The sequence below is a fragment of the Heptranchias perlo genome, chromosome 11 (genome assembly GCF_035084215.1).
Source record: "Heptranchias perlo isolate sHepPer1 chromosome 11, sHepPer1.hap1, whole genome shotgun sequence".
Classification (NCBI taxonomy): Eukaryota; Metazoa; Chordata; class Chondrichthyes; order Hexanchiformes; family Hexanchidae; genus Heptranchias; species Heptranchias perlo.
The window spans coordinates 11,026,596-11,047,912 of NC_090335.1; the positions used below are offsets into that span (position 1 = coordinate 11,026,596).

General features: G+C 45.8%; 1 protein-coding gene across 1 annotated transcript in view; it reads left to right on the forward strand.

The window, feature by feature from the left end:
* The window catches only part of LOC137326890 (coiled-coil domain-containing protein 122), a 78,269-nt gene that overhangs the window by 9,514 nt on the left and 47,438 nt on the right, over window positions 1-21,317 (forward strand). Inside the window, exon 3 of the mRNA XM_067992272.1 lies at window positions 12,197-12,595. Within this exon, the coding sequence (XP_067848373.1) occupies window positions 12,197-12,595 (399 nt within the window). The remainder of the gene's footprint in view (window positions 1-12,196; window positions 12,596-21,317) is intronic.

Sequence of the window (21,317 nt, forward strand, 5' to 3'; positions counted from 1 at the left end):
GTCACAATGGGCCGAATAGCCTCCTTCTATCCAGTAAATTTCTATGATTCCTATCAAATCACCTGACAATCTCCTCTGTTCTAACAAAAACAGCCCAAATTTTTCAAGGCTTTCTTCAAATTTGCATTTTCTCATACCAGACAGCCTCCTATTGAATTTGCACAGCATCCTCTCTTGCCTCAACTTCCTTCCAATAATATGAAGCCCAAAACTGCACACAGTATTCCAACTGTGGTCTTACTAAGGTTTTGTGGATTCACCATTACATCTTAACTATTATATACATCTTTCCATAAAGCTTAGTATTTCATTAGCTTTTTTTATCGCCATATCCATTTGAGCTGCTGTGTTTAATATGAGCTGGATTCATTGCACATACCTAGCCCAGAGCAATTCCAAAGATTAAAAAGTTGGTTCGGGGGGAGGGGGGGGCGGCACGGGTAAGACGTGGGAGCGCTTGGAATGGCGTCTCCACTTCCATGTCTCCTTTTGCCATCATCCCTCTCCTGGGCCAGGGCCACATCACTCCTACCACTCTGCTGGACAACAGTTTAGAGGACATGTGTGATGCCTTATGAGGCCAGTGCTAATGCATCTCTCTGCCTGTCTAAGGCAGTAGAATGTAGTGCGCCCTGAGTCTGCACGGTCGTTGCCAGGGCCTGAATGGACTAATTTGTGAGCCGTGCTTGACGCTCAATGGAGGCTGCCACTCTCTCATCGCAGACATTGCCGCACTTACTGCACCAACAATCCACTAGCGATGGAGTTGGACTCTTCCATCCTCTCTGCTGTTGTGGAGAGTGTGAATGGCATATTTTCCACTCCCTTGCAATGTTGCTCCTGTACCTCTATCATTCTCCTTTTCATGGTTGGCCCCCGAGGTTCAACGTCTGTGCCAAGCTGAGCAGAGCTTGGAGAGGAGTGCAGCCACTGATGCGGACTCTTCAACTCTGCTTCTGCCTCCAGTGCCTGCTCGAGTTCACTTGTGTGTGTTGATTCACCAGGTGACAACCCAACTACCTCTCTAATAGGACCTACCAAGGTGTGAGTATCTGCGCTGGTGGATGGCTTGCTAAGTTGTGACAGTGCGCCCTCAGAGGCAGGGAGCTCCTCCTGAGGAATCGCCCTCGACCACGTCTTCTGTCCGTGAAGCCCCTGGAAGAAAACATACAGCAGTATCAATAATCATCGTAGAAGTAATGTTGCAGTGAGCATAGTGAGGTATGCAACAGGTCAGTCATTGATAACATCAATCCATGTTGTGTGTGATGGATGTTAAAGTTCTGTCATCAGACATTTGCGAGATGCCAGTCTCGACATTCCTGAAAGCCAGGCACTCCACCGTCCGGCTTATCTGCAACACCTCCTTCTCCGCCTCTGTGAGGGCCACAATTTGTGGAGGCCCCCCTCCAGTCCTCGCCCTTTCCCTTGCATTTTGCGCCCTCTTCTCCTACAAGGGGAGAGAGTACAGACATGTAGTGAGTGAGGTTGAAGTGGCCACCCAGTGGATGCATTGTTTTGGGTCAGGATGACAATGAAGCAGATGCATCAGAGGGTGACTATCAGACAGATTGATCACATTGGATCAGGATTGGGGTGAATGGGAGAGGTGGGTGCACAAATTGGGGGGATGAAGAAGTGCACAGAAAGTGAAGGTAACTTGATACTGAGCCTTATCTAAGTGTGAGGAGTGATGTGATGGAGGAGGCTTGGCAGGGCAGTGTGAGGGGACGAGGGGGGGAAATGTTCACCACAGAATGCAGGTCAATCAGTAGCTGTACTCACTTTTCCTGACCTGGTTAGGTCATTAAATCTCTTTCGGCATTGCAGCCACGACTGGTGCACTGTGCTCCTGCTGCTGACCTGGTCTGCCACCTCTAGCCACGCCTTCTTTTGTGACAGAGCCAGGTTTCTTGCTCTGTCCGATGGAAATGCACCTCCGTCCTGTTTCTCATTGCACCCAGCAGTGTCCTCAGGGCAGCGTCAGAAAACCTAGGTACTGGCTTGGCTCTGGAACATTGCATAGTCATTGTAGCCTCCTTTCTCCTTCAAAATACATTGTTGGATTGGCCATTTAAATAGCGGGCTTTAAACACGTCATGTGGGTCTGCAGTCTGCCCGCTGCGCAGCTTGAAGACCCAAAACCCGGAAGTTCAGTTAAGTGGCTTCAATTGAGTCGCGACTGCTCGGGAATCTGCATGATTTTTTTCTCCGGGTTTTCCGCCCGATTATTGACCCCCACCCCCTGCTGAGATCCCACCACCTAGTTTAAATTCAGGCCCTGGACTAATAATCCAGAGAATTTCCAGTTTAATAAAATCTGGAAATAAAAAGCTGCTATCAGTAAAAGTGAACCTGAAGATCGTTGTAAAAACCCAACTGGTTTATTAATGTCCTTTATTGAAATAAACCTGCTGTCCTTCTCTAGTCTGGCCTATATGTGACTCCAGCTCCACACCAACATAGTTCACTCTTATCTGCCCTCTGAAGTGGTCTAGCAAGTCACTCAGTTGTATCAAACCACTACCAGCGGATGAAGAAGGCAGCCCACCACCACCTTCTCAGGGCAACTAGTGATGGGCAATAAATGCCAACTTTGCCAATGACACCCATATCCTGAGAATGGATTGAAAAAAAACATCTGCCATGCGAAGCTTTGTGCCGGGAGCATGAATTTGTGAAATCTACCCTTATGTGCCTGGGGCACCACAGAGTCTACGGACAGTCAAAATTAAATAGTACAGTTGCAGACCAACAAGTGAAGTTTTTATTTCAACAACTTCAATATAGCATTAGAATTACACCCAGGTCGCCAATGGAGAGAATTATAAGGGTTATATATAATTAAGATATTTTTGACATTAAAGTATTGACCATATCAACAATTCCTTGCATTTATATAGCACCGTAAATATCGAAAACATTCCCAACGTGCTTCACAGGGCTGAATGAACAGAAATAAATAGAGGTCGTCACAATCACAGTCCCTTTGTCATAATGTCATCAGTTTTCTTTCTTTGCCAACTTGAACTATTACTTGTAGCTTGTGTAAAAGTTGTCAAAAGACTCGGGTCGATTTTGACTGCCTTTTCTTGGCATTAACGGCCTCACAATGAGTAGCCTTACCGCCCTGTTAACACTAGCGATGCGACCCGCTCCGTTTTGAAAGGGGCCAACCAGCCAATGGCCAAAGCACCTGACTGTTTCAGGTAATAGGCCCCTTTTAACATGGAAATCGGGGTCCTATGACGTAGCAGCAGAGGAAGAGTGGGAGAGGCCACGGTGGCAGGAGAGTAAGGCTAAGAGGAGCTGGGGCAGAGCAACAGGCTGCAAGAACAGAGTAGGTTAAAAGGATGAAAATGGATCGATAGATTAAAAATTAAAGTGAAATATTCTAATTGCTAGCTATCAACAAAACACAGGTGGCAATTAGAACTTTCAGAATTCAACTGGTCTTTTTTTATTTGAAAAAACAAATTAAATGAAGGTCTCTGTCTTTCTCACCATCCCTGTGCCTAACAGTAATTAGAATATTTACACTTTCTAACTGTCAACATAACATGCAAGGCTTTTTGCTTCAAGATTCACCTTTTTTTTAAAAATGAACTCAGACACAACAAGGGTAAAATTCTGGAGGTGAAATTCAACTTCGGGTGCGCAAAATGGTCAGTATTCGATTGGCCGCTCATTATACACTTTGCCTGATTTTTCTTTCCATTGATGTCAATGGAAAGAAAAGCAGGCATGGTGTGTTACAAGTGGTTGATTTGCATTCCTGCTAAAATTGAATTTCACCCCTCTCTCCAAGCTCAAGGCACTTTTTGAAGTTTATAAAACACAAAACAAAAATCACAATATTGTATGTAATCAGTAGAATTTTTTTCACTCGTACTCACACATACAGCTTCTCTGTTTAGATAAAACATAATGAATTTTACTTGAATAACAAATTTGAAATTTGTACTCTAGCTTTTCTTTAAAGAATTTTGAAAAACTTTGAGCAGAAACTACCAAAATAATCCATCAGTACAACTCACTGAACACTACTGATGCATCCTGAGAAATTAGGTACACTGTATGTGGTCAGACTGCACAATCTACATTCAGCTCACAGAGTCGCAGCTCTGGGCAAAAATAATAAACTTGGACACTAAAAATTTCTGTTGCTGAGAAAAAAATGTGGGATCAAAAAATGTCACAAAGCATTTTGAGAGAATTATGGGGAGTCAGTGGATTGCAAGATCACAGCCGCAAGCAGTGGCGGGGGAGGGGGCAGAGAGAAAAACTGCGAGCAGCGGCAGGGGAAAAAGCCAGATCAGGGCCATGAGTTGTATGGAGGTCAGAGAGCTAGACAGGGGCCGAGAGAGGGAGCCAGGGTGGGAGACTGGGGAGTGATGATAAAGATTCGCCAATACTAATTTCTAACTCTGAATGTAAAAACCATTTTGCTCCCTGTCACTACTCGCATCCACAGTTTCACGCTCTGCCACCTCCCCCACCACTGCTTGTGCCTGTGATATTACTATCCGCACCTCCTCTGCTTGCAATCCTAGTCTTGCTGTCCATCTGCTACTTCTTAACCCATTACCGACTCTCATCAGCAGACCCATCCTGGGCCAGTGCTGCTCCACCGCTTCTCTTCCGTAGGCTGTAACTCTGCCCTATCTTACTCTTGTGGCCTTCATTGTCTAAGTCCTCCCTCTGTCCTGGTCCAATTATCCCCCCACCCTTGAACCCCTCTTGATTGAAAGACTGCACTTAGTCTTGAGTCTCTGTATGAAATGCCATGGGAGATTGACTGGTAACATATTAAAATCCTTGAATGACAGAGATAGAAACTGAGAGAGTCACAGATCCAGCAACCAATCAGAAAATACCAAATTCAATCTTAGAAAATCACTAACCAGTGCTACTAGACATAGGAGATGTGAAATTGAAGTCAATGGAAACGAAAATCAAGAGCAGTGTAAAACAGGGTTGCCGTTTCGCGATTTCACCGAAGAACAATTTCACTCCCAGGGTTTTTTCTGAACCAGTGTTGTCAGGTCCATACCTTGCCCCTCCCTCACTGCTGGTAGACACCAGGGCTTCGATATTAAAACAATTACTTGAAGGTAAATCAGTGTCAGAGCAGTGGGAGGCATTCAAGGGGGAAATTCAATGGGTTCAGAGTAAACATGTTCCCACAAAGAAAAAGGGTGGGACTGCCAAATCTAGAGCCTTCTGGATGCCAAGGAGCATACAGGGTAAGATAAGGCAAAAAAGGGAAGCTTATGTCAGACACCAAGAGCGCAATACTGCAGAAAGCCTAGAGGAGTATAGAAAGTGCAGGGGTGAAATTAAAAAGGAAATTAGGAAAGCAACATCAACTGCACTACCTTCATAAATCCTTTCCATTACTTCATCAAAGAACTCAATCAAGTTAGTCAAACATGATTTGCCTTTAACAAATCCATGCTGGCTGTCATTTATTAACCCACATTTTTCCAAGTGACAATTAATTTTGTCTCGGATTATTGTCTCTAAACGTTTCCCTACCACCGACATTAGGCTGACTGGCCTGAAGTTGCTGGGTTTATCCCTCTCCCCTTTTTTGAACTGGGGTGTAACATTTGCAACACTCCAGTCCTCTGGCACTACTCCCATTGCTAAGGAGGTTTGGAAGATTGTGGCGGAGCCTACGCTATCTTCACCCTTTTGTCAGCAACCTAGGATGCATCCCATTCGGACCAGGTGACTTTTCTACTTTGTGCGCTGCCAAACTTTTTAAGTACCTCCTCTTTATCTATTTTTATCCTATCCGATTTCTCTACTACCTCCTTCTTTACTGTGACATTGGCAGCATCCTCTTCTTTAATGAAGAAAGATGCAAAGTACTCATTTAGCACCTCAGCCATACCCTCTGCTTCCACAAGAAGATCTCCTTTTTGGTCCCTAATCAGCCTTTATAAAGCCTTTCTTTTCCTATCTCTGGCACTTCTATGTTATGCAATCCCTGTGACTTCAGCAGAGGGAGTGGCAGGCTGCTTGGTTCCTTGCTCTGTCTTTTGCGGTGCTAGTGGCTGACGACCCCTGGGTGTTGGAGCCCTGAGGGCCCTGCCAATGACTGCTGCACCTACTCCTGTAGGGGTAGACTGGGTCAGTGGGAAAGCAGGCAGCATGTCGGGTACTGGTTGAAGGGGGGGTGGGCAACAAGTGAGATGTGCATATGCTTTGGGAAGAGTACACACTTTATCTCCCTTATCACCATCCTCCCTCCCCTAGGCCAGCAGCACATATCTCCTGCGGGAGAGCAGCTTGGAGGAGATCTGTGATGCCTTGAAAGCTCACGTCTAATCTGTCAACCTGTGGAAGCTGGTAGACATGTTGGCGGTCAGAGTTTCAAGGCCGGCATCTGAGTCTGGAGGGCCTCATTTATGCGCTCTAATACAACTTCCATAGAGGAGGCCAGACTCTCAATGGAAGATTGTATCTTTGAGAGGCCCTGTGTACCTGGCAGGACTGCTAGTACCTTGCCCAGTTGATGCTGAGCCTATAGCATTCTCCCTTTAATTAAAGGCCATCCGAGTTCAGCATCTCTGTTGGAGAGGACGGCATCTTCAGACACGTACTCTCCATAGCTGTCCCTGCCACCTCTGCTCGTGCTCACTTGTGCCGTACGAATCACCAGGTGACATCCCACCTAACTATCTAAAGGGCCCCACCGATGTGCTCATATCTGCACTGGTGCCTTCAACGCATGTGTCCTGTGACGGTACGCCCTCAGCAAAAATGAGTTGCTCTGAGGAGTCCTCGTCATCGCCGGACCTGGGTTCCTGTTCTTCGCCTGATAGTCCTGGAGGAGAGAAGAGACGGATAAGAGAAGCCACACCTTCTTAGTAGTGGAAGCAGGTTTCTTTTTCGCATAGGTGAGAAACAGGACCTTCTTCCTAGCCCTTACTGCACCCAGTAGATCATCCAGAGATGACTCACTGAACCTGGGCGCAGCTTTAGCATCTTTCATCAATGACTTCTCTCCTTCAAACAGCACTGTTGCAATCTCCAAACATCCTCCTCTGTTTCGTCTCTGAACTGGGCCTGTAAATAGTTGTGCGGGTCCGCATCATGCCTGCTCGCGTCCCGGAAGTAAAATGATTCAACAGGCATTCCCGTTGAAATCGGACATTCCTACCCATCCCATGATGTTGCTCATTTGTCAACCCCATCAGTGCCCCCCCCCCCCCGTCCCATTCCCATCTCCATGTTAATATCGGGGTCCAGGAATCCATTAACAAGCCAAACCTCACATTCAACCCTCAGTTGTGGCAAACCTCGGGTTCATCTTCCACAGTTCTGCTAAACCCCAGATTCCATCTCCACAGTGAAGTCAGATCAAACCATTTCCCATGCTTCCAATTTTAACAGCCCCACTGAAGTATTATCTAACTCCAGGACTCATACCCTAGTTCTACCAAACCCCAGAACTATTCTCCAGTGCTACCCCCATTGCTATCATAGTTTAGGACTAGCCCCCAAATGCAGCTAAAGCCCGTTCTCCCTCCCCAGTACCGCTAAATATCAGATATCTACCTCCAATTGGTACAGCTTGCATACCATTTTGCCATGGTGTATTTTCAGCATTAAAAATAGTAAGGGATAAAAATTAAATACATATGGGGCTGAATTTCTTACTCGCCATAACTTTGGCAGAATAGACGCAGGAACCCCCCAAAAAATAGCATAAACTTCCACCAAAGACAAGTGGGAGAACTCCCGCAGAATTCATTGATATAGGTAAAGGAATGTATATAAAATTTAAAGGCAACTCATTTATCCTAACTCTAACCCTAATATGAAACTAAAACCCAAAAGCGCCAGTAAAAGTCCCAGAATACATATATTAAAAATGATATTTGGTTTATTTAGTCAATAAATATGTGGCCCCACTTGGCATAAACATCCCTATTGTTATAAGCAATGACATGAGAGATCCACTAATATAAAAGACAAAATGTGAGAAAAAACTTATCTTGGAAAGAAATCAAGATGGTGTTACAGGTCGTAGACAAAACTGAAAAATTTGCTTTGCACTGTCACCCCATGGCTGGGGCTTGAAACTGCTAGCAGACTTAATGATATTTTGGATTTCTTGAATTGTAGAGCTACCCAGGTTTAGAAACAGCCAAAACATTACCCAAGTCACCTAAATTACGCCCAGTGTAAATTGAAATTCCGTGATGTTTTGCGCTGATTTGGCCGGATTGCGCTGAAAAAAAAGACTCGGCTATTATTTTGCAGTTTAAAAATGGAATCCACATACTTTCCTATAATTCATGTTGGCAATGCAGATGGTTAAAGCCCCACATAGCCTTTGTGCCCCAAGTTAATCAAATTATAGAGTCTTTGAAAGGCCATGAAGAGCTTACATTTCAACTCCCAGACTGGATTATGGTTTCAATTATCATCAGGCATCAAAAGCAATTTAAAATGTAAGAATATGCAGATTGGCTGACAAGTGGAATAAACAAGTAAAATTTATCTGATTCTGAAGATTAGACGATAAACATATAAAAGAAAGGTCATTGGGCCCATCTTAGCCCATCTTTCTAGAACGAGTCTGTAGTCTCCCCTATCATGACATCTATTTGTTGCTTAAATTGCTTTCAAAGAAGGCACGAAAATGTGGTGGGCATCTTAAGTGATCTCTAATTAATTATAAACCATAATTGGGTAATTGTTAATTTTGGCACACTACTCCACATACAGAACATACAAGGGTGCAGGTTTCAAATCTGCTTATGATAACCCACTTTTTGCCAAAGACAAAATTGATAAGAGAAAGCCTGAACCAAACACATGTTAGTAAGTTAAGCATTGCCTGCATTTCTTTCAGCAGCTGACATTTCAGAAATAAAGTCAGCCTGCTCACTTAATTTACAGTTTTCAAGTACAGCACCTTTGAGAGGTGTGATGCTATGATGTTGCGCTTGACACTTGGGTCTTGGAATTCGATTGCACCGTTTTTCAGGTGCTAAATGGGCACGTAACCATCCAATATCGCAGAATGTACGCGCTCATTACGAACCAGAGGTAACCTTTCTGCCATATTGGATCAGGCTTCTTCATAGGCATCCAGAGCACACGCCACAATTATTTAAAGCAATGAATAACTTATGTAAATAAGAGTCCTGCGCTTATCGTAGGACCCTTTTTCGATATTGAGCTGCCCCAGCACCTTACTCGCCAAGTGTTAAACTCATCCAGGAACTCGTGGCGCCAACAGCACTATTTAATGGGATCATGCAGTACGTACAGGTTAGTTGCTGGTTTGCTATTTCAGGCTGCTGGTTAACTTCTGGGTATTTTTTGATCTGCTATCTAACTCTGGAAGATTAATTTTGACTGCAGAGAAGAAGATTTTGCTGGTGTTGCACTGTATTTGGCTGCCTTATAAACAGTTTGACTGCAGGCATGCATGGTCTGGTTGGGTTGTCTTTGGGGGTGGAAGGAGAGGGGGCGCAGCAAGGAAGACAGCAGAAAGCAGAAGCAGCTGCGAAAAGAAGGAGGAGGAGGACAAAGTGCAGGAGCCGATACACATAGCGAGTATTCAGGGAACACTTCTACCTGAACTTTTCGGAACAGCAATGTATGAGACACCTTTGCTTCACAATAGAGGCTGTCACTGAACTATGTCACTTGCTGCAGCCACAACTCGAGCCTCATACAAGGGCATGTACAGCACTGCCTGTGGCTGACAAGGTCATGGTGACCTTTTTGCTATGGGCTCCTTTCAGGCTGCAGTAGGTGATACCAATGACATATCACAGTTCATCCCCATCCTCAATGATGGCGGAGGTGAGTGCAAAAGACAAGGCTGAATCGTTTCTAACCATCTTCAGCCAGAAGTGCCGAGTGGACGATCCATCTCGGCCTCCTCCCGATATCCCCATCATCATAGAAGCCAGTCTTCAGCCAATTCGATTCACTCCATATGATATCAAGGAACGGCTGAGTGCACTGGATACAGCAAAGGCTATGGGCCCCAACAACATCCCGGCTGTAGTGCTGAAGACTTGTGCTCCAGAACTAGTCGCGCCTCTAGCCAAACTGTTCCAGTGCGGCTACAACACTGGCATCTACCCGACAATGTGGAAAATTGCCCAGGTATGTCTTGTCCACAAAAAGCAGGACAAATCCAATCCGGCCAATTACCGCCCCATCAGTCTACTCTCAATCATCAGCAAAGTGATGGAAGGTGTCGTCGACAGTGCTATCAAGCGGCACTTACTCTCCAGTAACCTGCTCACCGATGCTCAGTTTGGTTCCGCCAGGACCACTCGGCTCCACACCTCATTACAGCCTTGGTCCAAACATGGACACAAGAGCTGAATTCCAGAGGTGAGGTGAGAGTGACTGCCCTTGACATCAAGGCAGCATTTGACCGAGTGTGGCACCAAGGAGCCCTGGTAAAATTGAAATCAATGGGAATCAGGGAGAAAACTCTCCAGTGGCTGGTGTCATACCAAGTACAAAGGAAGATGGTAGTGTTGTTGAAGGCCAATCATCTCAGCCCCAGGACATTGCTGCAGGAGTTCCTCAGAGCAATGTCCTTGGCCCAACCATCTTCAGCTGCTTCATCAATGACCTTCCCTCCATCATAAGGTCAGAAATGGGGATGTTCGCTGATGATTGCACAGTGTTCAGTTCCATTCGCAACCACTCAGATAATGAAGCAGTCCATGCCCGCATGCAGCAAGACCTGGACAACATTCAGGCTTGGGCTCATAAGCGGCAAGTAACATTTCGCGCCAGACAAGTGCCAGGCAATGACCATCTCCAACAAGAGAGAGTCTAAACATCTCCCCTTGACATTCAACGGCATTACCATCGCCGCATGCCCAACCGTCAACATCCTGGGGGTCACCATTGACCAGAAACTTAACTGGACCAGCCATATAAATACTGCGGCTAGAAGAGCAGGTCAGAGGCTGGGTATTCTGCGGCGAGTGACTCACCTCCTGACTCCCCAAAGCCTTTCCACCATCTACAAGGCACAAGTCAGGAGTGTGATGGAATACTCTCCACTTGCCTGGATGAGTGCAGCTCCAACAACACTCAAGAAGCTCGACACCATCCAGGACAAAGCAGCCCACTTGATTAGCCACCACCCTAAATATTCACTCCCTTCACCACATGCGCACTGTAGCTGCAGTGTGTACCATCCACAGGATGCACCGCAGCAACTCGCTAAGGCTTCTTCGACAGCACCTCCCAAACCCGCGACCTCTACCACCTAGAAGGACAAGAGCAGCAGGCACATGGGAACAACACCACCTGCACGTTCCCCTCCAAATCACACACCATCCCGACTTGGAAATATATCGCCGTTCCTTTGTTGTCACTGGGTCAAAATCCTAGAACTCCCTTCCCAACAGCACTGTGGGAGAACCTTCACCACATGGACTGCAGCGGTTCAAGAGGCGGCTCACCACCACCTTCTCAAGGGCAATTAGGGATGGGCAATAAATGCTGGCCTTGCCAGCGACGCCCACATCCCATAAACAAATATTAAAAAATTAAGTTGTGTGAGTAAACTATGCTTTAAAAATCAAACATTTCAATGCAACTTTTTTTCTGTGGAGAAATAGTAAAAAATCCCATAACATAAGTGGTGTTCTTCTGCATTTTGTTTTCATTGATTATAGTCATGTCAAAGCCAATGGCTTGTGCCAATTGAAACATATAAATTACTTTAACCACAAAAATGTTCTTTCGGAAAAAGGCAGTTTTTTTACAAGGTAATAAATAGGTTTATTAGACATATTGGACTGTGCCATAATGTAATAAAGCATAATTTGTATTGCTTTGTGATGGATCGTAATGTTTCACCAAGGTCTAACGATTCATTTAACAATGCAAATTCTGCCTTATTTTATTTAAATTAATGCATGTCACCAGTAATAAAAGTTCGCTGGATTGTGACTTCTACTGTTGGTGTAACACATTTAAAATATCAGACTAAATAACATTAATGGGATTTGGCTCTATTAGTGTTTTTCAATTACACCAGTAATGATCTACCTACGTGTTAAATATCTAAATATGTGGTCTTACTGCTAAAAATACTTTTGACCTAAAGTATAGCTTTCTTCTCTGGTAACTGAATGGAATAAATATTGACAGTCCAGATATAAAATGCATGTCATTTTTTTTACAGGCCCAATTGTTTAAAATGGAGAAAGAAAACAAGATTGTTTTGCAAGAATTTAGGACAACAGAGAAACAGATTTACCATTTAGAGAATGAATCAGAAAGTCGGCAACAACATTGTGCTGAGCTGGAGGCCCAGCTCTGGAGCCTTAACACAAACAACTTGCAACTCAAGTTTGCTATACAAGAAGAAGAAGAAAAATATTTTAAGTTGCTGTCTGGATATGATAAATATCGTAAAAAAATGTTGGCTCACAAAGAGCTGACTAGTCAGCTGGAAAGTAGAACTCCAATAATGATGCAACTTGAAGAAAAAGTACTGATGGTCAAAGAGTTAAAAGCAAAGAAAGAAGAACTAGTGACAGATCTTATGAATCCTGAAGGAAATATTATAAAACATGTACAGGTTTGAAACATTTTCCATGATACATGAAAGTATTACGTAACATGTTATGTATTTGGGTCATTTTTAACCACCTTATCTTAGATTATTTTGACTTTCATATCTTAGATTACTCTCATGGTGAGCCCCAACTCCCCATACCTTTGAGAGTGTGTGTTCTTGCTTTGAAATCTAGGTAAGCTTTCAGTAATATGCCCGGGAAATGAACTGCAAATGCTGTCTGGTAATTGCTTTTAGCTACTGGACTTATTTTGTCTCTTTAAGATCTCACTCCAATCTTTGAAAGCAATAGAACAACACATCAGAGTTTGTTTGAAGTTTGAAATATCAAGCAAATTTATTTTACAAAAGATGAACAAGGACATAAGTAACAGTCATATAACCTAGTTATACATTTACAGCAGACATCCTGCCACCTAACTCATTGAATGAACAACTTAATAAAAAGATTGTGGGGATTATTTTAACCCTGCTCGCCTGGCAGAAATTGAATGGGTGGGCAGTTAAAATCATTCTGGTCATTTATCCACCCTGGAGCTGCAGGGAGCTATTTTAACCTGAATAACTGAGCAGGCGACAAGCACACCCGCCCAAAGTCGGCAGTGTCCTTTTTATCATATGCATGTTGGTCCCAATGACATCATCAAGCCCAATTGCAATTTTTACTGGGAGGCCTGAGCGGGAAGTGGCAGTACATTTCCCACGATCCAATCCAGCACAGAAATGAATCAGGGCCAGAAGAGACCTAAAAAGGTAAGTTTCCTTTTTTTTATTTCCTTGTGTGGCCAGAAGGAGCAGGAGTAGTGCTCTTCCAGGCACCAAAAGAAAATCTTATGCCTCCCCAGCCACAATCTTGCCCTGCCTCTCAATCACCGGAACTCTTGCAGGACAGTCCAGCAGCCGATCCCACCACTTACCTGCTATTGCCAGGCAGGCTGCGCGATTTCACTGCTCCTTGTCGACCTCTCACATGGATCGGGTAGGTAGGCAGTCAGCGGCATTTAAATGAGGACCCTGAGTTAAAATACCGAGGCCTCTTTTTTTGCTGCAACGGGTGACTTTTGAACTGACACCAGTGGCCCGATGTTAGCAGGGCTGCGGGTTCTCGGTGGGGGGGCTATCGGGCGTGTGGGTAACGCGCCCAGTGAAATTAGTCAGTTTCCCGCGTGATTGTAGGATCCAATCCACTAATTGGATCCACTTACCTGGTCCTCCGGGTTCCCCACTGCTGATCTGCGCGTCGGGCGGGCTGCGCATGTGCAGTAAGATCTGTCAGCTGGAGGCGCTCTGTTTAAAGGGGCAGTCCTCCACAGACAGATGCTGCAACAAATAGCAAAATTACAGCATGGAGCAGCCCAGGGGGAAGGCTGCTCCCAGTTTAATGATGCCTCACTCCAGGTATCAATACATGGGGTGAGGAGGAGGGGGAGGTCAGAGATCTTCCTCCCGGCGTCGAGTGACTCTGAGCCTCCGTGTGCACTGCTGCTCAGAGAGGTCCAGGAAGCTGAGCCTCGGTCTGTGGACCCTGTGGTGAGGGTAGTGCCCTCTGCGACGCATCTCTCTCTGCGGTAGCCCTCCCTCCTGCTGTACAGGTGGATGTGTCACAGCATTCTGTTGTGGAGCTCCACGTGTCAGAGGTGGACGGCGAGGCTGGTGATGCTGTTCGTCCTCCGAGGAGGTCATGACTGCAGCTACGGCGGCCCCCATCTGCAAGATGTACATCTGAGGGGGTCCGCAAGGTAGGTACAAGTCTCCGCCACCGGGAAGGCCTGGCTCGAGGTGGCAGAGGAGGTCACCAGCGCAACCAACGTATTGCCCACCTGCATACAGTGCAGGAGGCGCTCCAATGACCTCAGTAGGTCAGCCAAAGTGAGTACGCGTAGTCTTTCCCCTACACTCCGTCTGCCACATCACTGCCCCCACCCCACATCTCCTTCAGCACTGTCAACACAACTCTGTCACATCACCCCTCATACCCACTCAAACCTCATCCTCATCTTACCTGCACCTACTCACCTCGCCAGTACTCATCCCGCCACTACCACTCAACCCAATCCTCATACAATCTCATGGCTCTCTCTCATACTCATCCTCTCGTGCATCTCTTTCACGGCCAGCCTCACTCAACCTGCCACTACCTGTGCTGCAGCCACAGGGCATGCATCACATATGTGCAGTAGGCAGTGTAAGGCAAACGTGTCGTGAGCATGAAGGGGATGCACAAGGGTGTCTGAGGGTTTGTCATGGGTGTTACTTCAATTGAATTTCTGACCAACTCACATTACATATTATATTGGCACCACTACTGCCATGTCTTCGTGAATCCTGTCTGGTTTGTGCAATAATGCCCTATCCTGAGGATCACTATGAGGACCCACAACTGATGCCACCCATTGTGTCACTGCAGAGTGGGTGTAGGTGTATTTGCAGGGCTCTTTTGCGCAGACGACTGAGAGACATCGGCGATGTCCCCGGTTGCACCCTGGAAGGATGCGGAGGAGAAGTTGTTGAGGGCAGTGGTGACTTTGACAGCGACAGGTAAGAAGATGGTGCTCGGGCCAGCCAGGAGCAGCTCAGCATGAAAGAGGCTGCAGATGTCCACGACTACATGTCGAGTGACTCTGAGCCTCCGTGTGCACTGCTGCTCAGAGAGGTCCAGGAAGCTGAGCCTCGGTCTGTGGACCCTGTGGCGAGGGTAGTGCCCTCTGCGACGCATCTCTCTCTGCGGTAGCCCTCCCTCCTGCTGTACAGGTGGATGTGTCACAGCACTGTGTTGTGGAGCTCCACGTGTCCGAGATGGACAGCGAGGCTGGTGATGCTGTTCGTCCTCTGAGGAGGTCATGACTGCAGCTACAGCGGCCCCCATCTGCATGACGTACATCTGAGGGTGTCTGCAAGGTAGGTACATGTCTCCGGACCCCGGGGTAAGTGTGCAGGTTGGTGACTTTGACTGTCAGGAGGAGGGTGGTGGAGGCCAAACTTTGTCCCAAGTGACAGAGTGGCCTCCACCACCCTCCCCCCCCCCCCCCCCCCCCAACCTGTCACATGGACCTTTGCAGCTGCCACAGGCTGACAGCTGCAACACATTCATTTGACCTGGGAGTTTTTCCCCCAGTGTGGGAAACAGTCCCAGTTTGCTCTAAAATCCCACATAATCCTTTAATCAGGTCAGTTAATGACCTGAAATACCTACATAAATACCTTCAAGTGGAACCCGTTGGCTTTAATTGCCTGCGGGATTCCCACCAGCGGGGGCTGCACGCGCACGCCGGCGCGTCAGCGGGGAACCCGGAAGTGCGCGGGTTCGGGGCGGGCTCTGGTACCGCGCCGGGATTCTCCGATTTCCGGAGCCCCCCCGCCAGGAACACACCCAATAGCGGGTGCTAAAATAGAGCCCCAAAACTCAATCGCCGAATATCCTGCTAAAATCAAGCCTGTAACTCTAAGAACTAACTAACTCTTTGAAAAAAAACTTTTAAATAGTAGTGTTTCTTTCCCTTCCACTGTGGAAACCTAATTAATTTACACTGTTTCTTAAAAATTCAAACTGATTTCTTGGCCATTTCAAACTGAACAGTTCTTTCAAACTCAATCTTCCTATTCCAATAGAATTATTATTTTAGATCCCAGAAAAGAGTTACCAGGACTTCTTGCATTTTGGATATTTGACCATTCAAATGTGAAAAAAAGTCATGAACCATCTGAATCAATCACACAGTATTGTTTAAATTTGAATTATTCTTCTCTCCAGCCTGTAACCGACAAAACTCACAATATTGTATCAAAATATGTTTACACAAGAATCGGAGCAGCAGTCTTTTTTTTACCGCTTGTGACTATGACTGGATTGAAAACAACAGGCGCTAAATCAAAACTGGACAGAAGTACCTGATTTTTGTCACATATATCTTTTCCAACAAAAAATACATATTATAAAAAAATCAGATGAAGGAGAAAGGCCCACACTGCGCAACCAAGATTGAAAAGATTGGAGAGAAGACAAATAACAAAATTCAAAAGTCTGCTGATTGCTCTTTTGTGACCCTCACCAAAGTGCATATATGGATGTTAGTTGCGAACAGGATTGGATTTAGTTGTGACCCCATAAAGAGTTCAGTAACGTGCATATAATCACCATCTGTCCTCACGCGTGAAGAATGGCTATTTGGGCAAAGCACCAAAGGGCTACTGGCACAAATGGAACCATACACTGGCATGTGTCACCATCTTCAGAAAGGGAGAGAAGAAAATTGGAAAAAGTAAAAGATAAACACTCTACTGTCATTCTGAAAGTCCTCCACACTTAAGGTTTACAGTGCATATTGGAAGAGGTTTGCTGTAGGGTGTCAGAGCCTAGCTCATAAAAAACGTGCCATCTGTTTCAGCCTATCCACCTTCTGGTGATACCAAGATATGAAAACATCACCTTTTCTTGATGTTTTGAGGAGCCTACAAAACCCGGAATTTCCTCAGAGCTGCTCCGAGTCTACCACTGTAACTTCACCAGAAATGCAGCGGAAACCCCATTTATGTGCAAAAACAAGGTTTCCTCTGAAGTTATGATGGCAGAGAGGGTGCAGCTCCGAGGAAATTGCGAGCTGTATGCGTCATTTTTATGCATGCAGCATTGCAAGCCTACAATCTTTCAGTACCATGCCTCCTCCGTGAAGAGTCCCTTCCAACATATGGTTTTCTTCATGTAGATGTCCAGAACAGTATCTCTTCCAGCTATGGCTCTGAGCCATAAGGCACTGGTTCTGGTAGGAGTGGAAGGCAAAAGTGTTTTAGCATTGTTGAAAGTAGTTACTCAGATGGCACTATCAATTCAACTGAATTAAGTTGATCTTATCCCGACCTACATCCATTTTAAGGTGGCAAGGATGAACCGAAAGAGGAATACGGGGCATTAAACCCTCTCGGGCCTTTTGCAGACACAGGAACTTGAATTCCAGCATTCCTGTGTCCACTTCTGATCACACTTCATTTTATGAGTACATAAGAACATAAGAAATAGGAGCAGGAGTAGGCCATCCGGCCCCTTGAGCCTGCTCCACCATTCAACAAGATCACGCCTGATCTTCTACCTCAGTCCCCATATCCCTTGATGCCTTTAATATGTAGAAATCTATCGATCTTTGTTTTGAATGTAGTCAATGACAACCTCCGCAGCCCTCTGGGGTAGAGAATTCCAAAGATTCACCACCCTCTGAATGAAGAAATTTCTCCTCATCTCAGTCCTAAATGGCCTACCCCTTATTCTGAGACTGTGACTCCTGGTTCTAGACTCCCCAGCAAACATCCTCCCTGCATCTACCCTGTTGAGCCCTGTAAGAATTTTGTTTGTTTCCATGAGATCATCTCATTCTTCTAAACTCTAGCAAATACAGCCCTAGTCTACTCAATCTCTCCTCATACGACAATCCCGCCATCCCAGGAATCAGTCTGGTGAACCTTCATTGCACTCCATCTATGGCAAGTATATCCTTTCTTAGGTAAGGAGACCAAAATTGTACACAATACAGTCTCAGGTGCAGTCTCACCAAGGCCCTATATAATTGCAGTAAAGCATCTTTACTCCTGTACTCAAATCCTCTTGTAATAAGGCCAACATACCATTTGCCTGCCTAATTGCTTGCTGCACCTGCATGTTAGCTTTCAATGACTCATGTACAAGGACACCCAGTACCGAGTGTACTTCCTTTGATGAATGCAATGTTTGTATTGCTTCTCAGCTTTGAATCTAGGTCCACTTGTACTCTGGTACGAATGATGAGAATTTAGTTGGCCCCAGTTTCAGGCTACTTATCACTGCCCTTTGGCACTGAGTGATGCAGAATGGAGAAAATTGAGTTAGCAGTCGCTTCAGTGGAATTTCTTTTTTGTGCTAAATTGCCAAAGTTTATATTTAGTACATATGCACAGCAGGCAGAGGAATTAAAGGGAGAGCAGATTGTATCAAATCCAGAATGCTCCTGATATTACACACCCATTACCTGGATATGACTTTAGAGCACTGCGTACAACACCTATAGTTATCCAGGGAGATAGTAACTGAGTTGTAACACCTTGAACCCAAGCTAGAAGAGCAATCCACTTTCAGCAGCGCTCTGTCTTTGGCTTGTAAAGTGGGCTGTATATAGTGACACCACTATCCAGGCCAGAATGGAGATGACTGGTTAATTCCCCATCCATCACGTCTGGAGTAAAGTGACTGGGATTGATTTTACGCACATAATTTGTATTATATAACTATCCTCCACTCACTGGAATTAGCCGGAGAAATAATCCTACTTTTATCGGGAGACATTGTTGCAGTTTCAGTCATGAATTCTGTGTGCTGTAGTTCGTCAAAACTCTTTTTAAATAGACTCTGTATTCTGTTTGCTGTAGTGTGCTGTTTAAACAGACACTGTTTTCTGATTAAATAGACTTTGTTTGCTGTAAAATACACTGTTTGCTGTGAGTTCTGCTGTAAGTCCTGCCCCGCCTTCAACTCATTGGCTGACACAGTGCAACTCATTGGCTGACACAGTGGTGTCAACAGACACTGCTTAAAGTGAGCCGAGACCTGGATTTTTATGCTTCAGGGTCATCGCAAGCAGCCAAAGGGAATTTGATATAACTCGGCCATTTCTCATTACAGCAAAGTTCCTCAATGTCATGAAGCTCTGCTGTGCAACACCTTGCATTTATATAGCACCCTTAATGTAGAAAAACGTCCCAAGATGCTTCACAGAGTCTTAAGGAAAATTGGATGCCGAGCCAAAGAAGGAGAGATTGGAAATTGTGACCAAAAGTTTAGTCAAAGAGGTGGGTTGTAAGGCGGGTCTAGGGAGAGAATTCCAGAGCTTAAGGCCAAAACAGCTTAGGCGTGGGTGAAGGAAGGAGAGGGGTTTCATAAGCGGCTGGAATCAGAGGAAGAGACATTTTGGGGACACTGTTGGTCTAAAGCCGGTTAAAGAGATAGGGAGAAGAAAAAAGCAAGTTGACGCCAAGGGTGCAAACCATCTCACCAGGAGAATTAATACAATCAGAAAAAGTGGAGGGGGAAACATATATTGAAGGGAGGAGGTAATAAACATACAGACAAGTAAAGAAATAGAATGACCTGTTAAGTACTTAAGTAGAAAGCATGAGATGGTTGTCATTTAGCCATCACCTGACTCTGCATTTCCCCCCTTTCCCTTTGTTCTTTTCCTCTTTACATGCTGTTTATCTATCATATCTTCTTTCTTTCTTCAACGTTTTAATGCTTTTGTCCATTACTTAACTGAGATGATGGGCACAATTTTAAAAGGGCGGCGGGATGGCAGCGGGTGGGGGGGGTGAATGGGCGCACAGTAACCCGAATAATAAAACCTTACCGTTCCCCGCACGATCGTGACTTAATTGGTGGCCATTAACCTTGTTTCCAGGTTTGCCGTCTGAAAGCTGCTCAGCGGGTGGACTGCGCAAACGCATGACCTGCTGTCAGCTGGAGTATCTGAATTTAAAGGGCCATTGCTCCAATGGCTTTTGCTGAAGCAAGGAGCAAGGAGATAGAATGGAGCAGAAGAGGGGCAAGACAACTCCGAGATTCAGTGACGTCTCACTTGAGGTGCTGCTGACGGGGTGAGGAGGAGGAGGCAACTATTTTACCCAGCTGACAGAAGGAAGCGCTCTGCCTCTGCCACCAAGAAGGCCTGGCTCAAGGTGGCAGAGGAGGTCACCAGCAGGAGCAACATATCCCGCACTTGGGTCCAGTGCAGGAAGCACTTCAATGACCTAACTAGGTCAGCAAAAGTGAGTACACTTACTGATTCTCCTGCATTCCGTGTTGCACATCATCCCCCCACATCATTCTGCACTGCTAAGACTACTTCACACCCACTTATGGTTCATCCTCAATTTATCTTCACTTCCTGAGCATTTCCTCACCTCCTCATTTGTGACCCCATCACTACCACTCACCCCAATCCTGATCCAATGTGATGTCTATGTCTGATACTCACCCTCTGATGCATCTCTTTCACAGTCAACCTCACCCAAAGCATTGCATTCATCGGTTGGCCACTTCACCCTCACTCATACGTCTGTACTTTCTCCCCTTCTAGGAGAAGAGAGCGCAAAATACACACGAGAGGGCGAGGACTGGAGGGGGGCCACAACAAATAGTGGTCCTCACAGAGGCGGAGGAGGAGGCCCTGGTGATCACCTGCACCTTCGAGTGCCTATCCATCGGGGACGCCGAGACTGGCACATCACAAATGTCTGGTGACACAACTTTAACATTCATCACACACAACATGAATTAATGTTAAGAATGAGTGGCATTTTGAACACCCCGGTATGCTCATCGCAACATGACAAATATGTGATGATGCTTAATATTGCCTTCTGTTCTCTTCCAGGTCCTTCAACGACTGCGGCGACGGGAGAGGATGATTGTTCAGGAGCTCCCGGCCTCTGAGGGCGCACTGTCACATCTTAGTGAGCCATCTACCAGCGCAGATACTCAAACCTCAGTGGGTCCTAGTAGTCAGTTAGTTGGGTTGGCACCTGGTGAGTCACCATACACAAGTGAGCACGAGCAGACACTGGTGGCATGGGCAGCTGTGGAGAGTCTGCGTCGGTGGGAGCACTCCTCTCCAGGCTCTGCTCAGCTGGACGCAAATGCTGAACCCCAGGGGCCATCCTTTAAAAGGAGAATGATCGAGGGACAGCAGCACTTTTGAGATACTGGAAC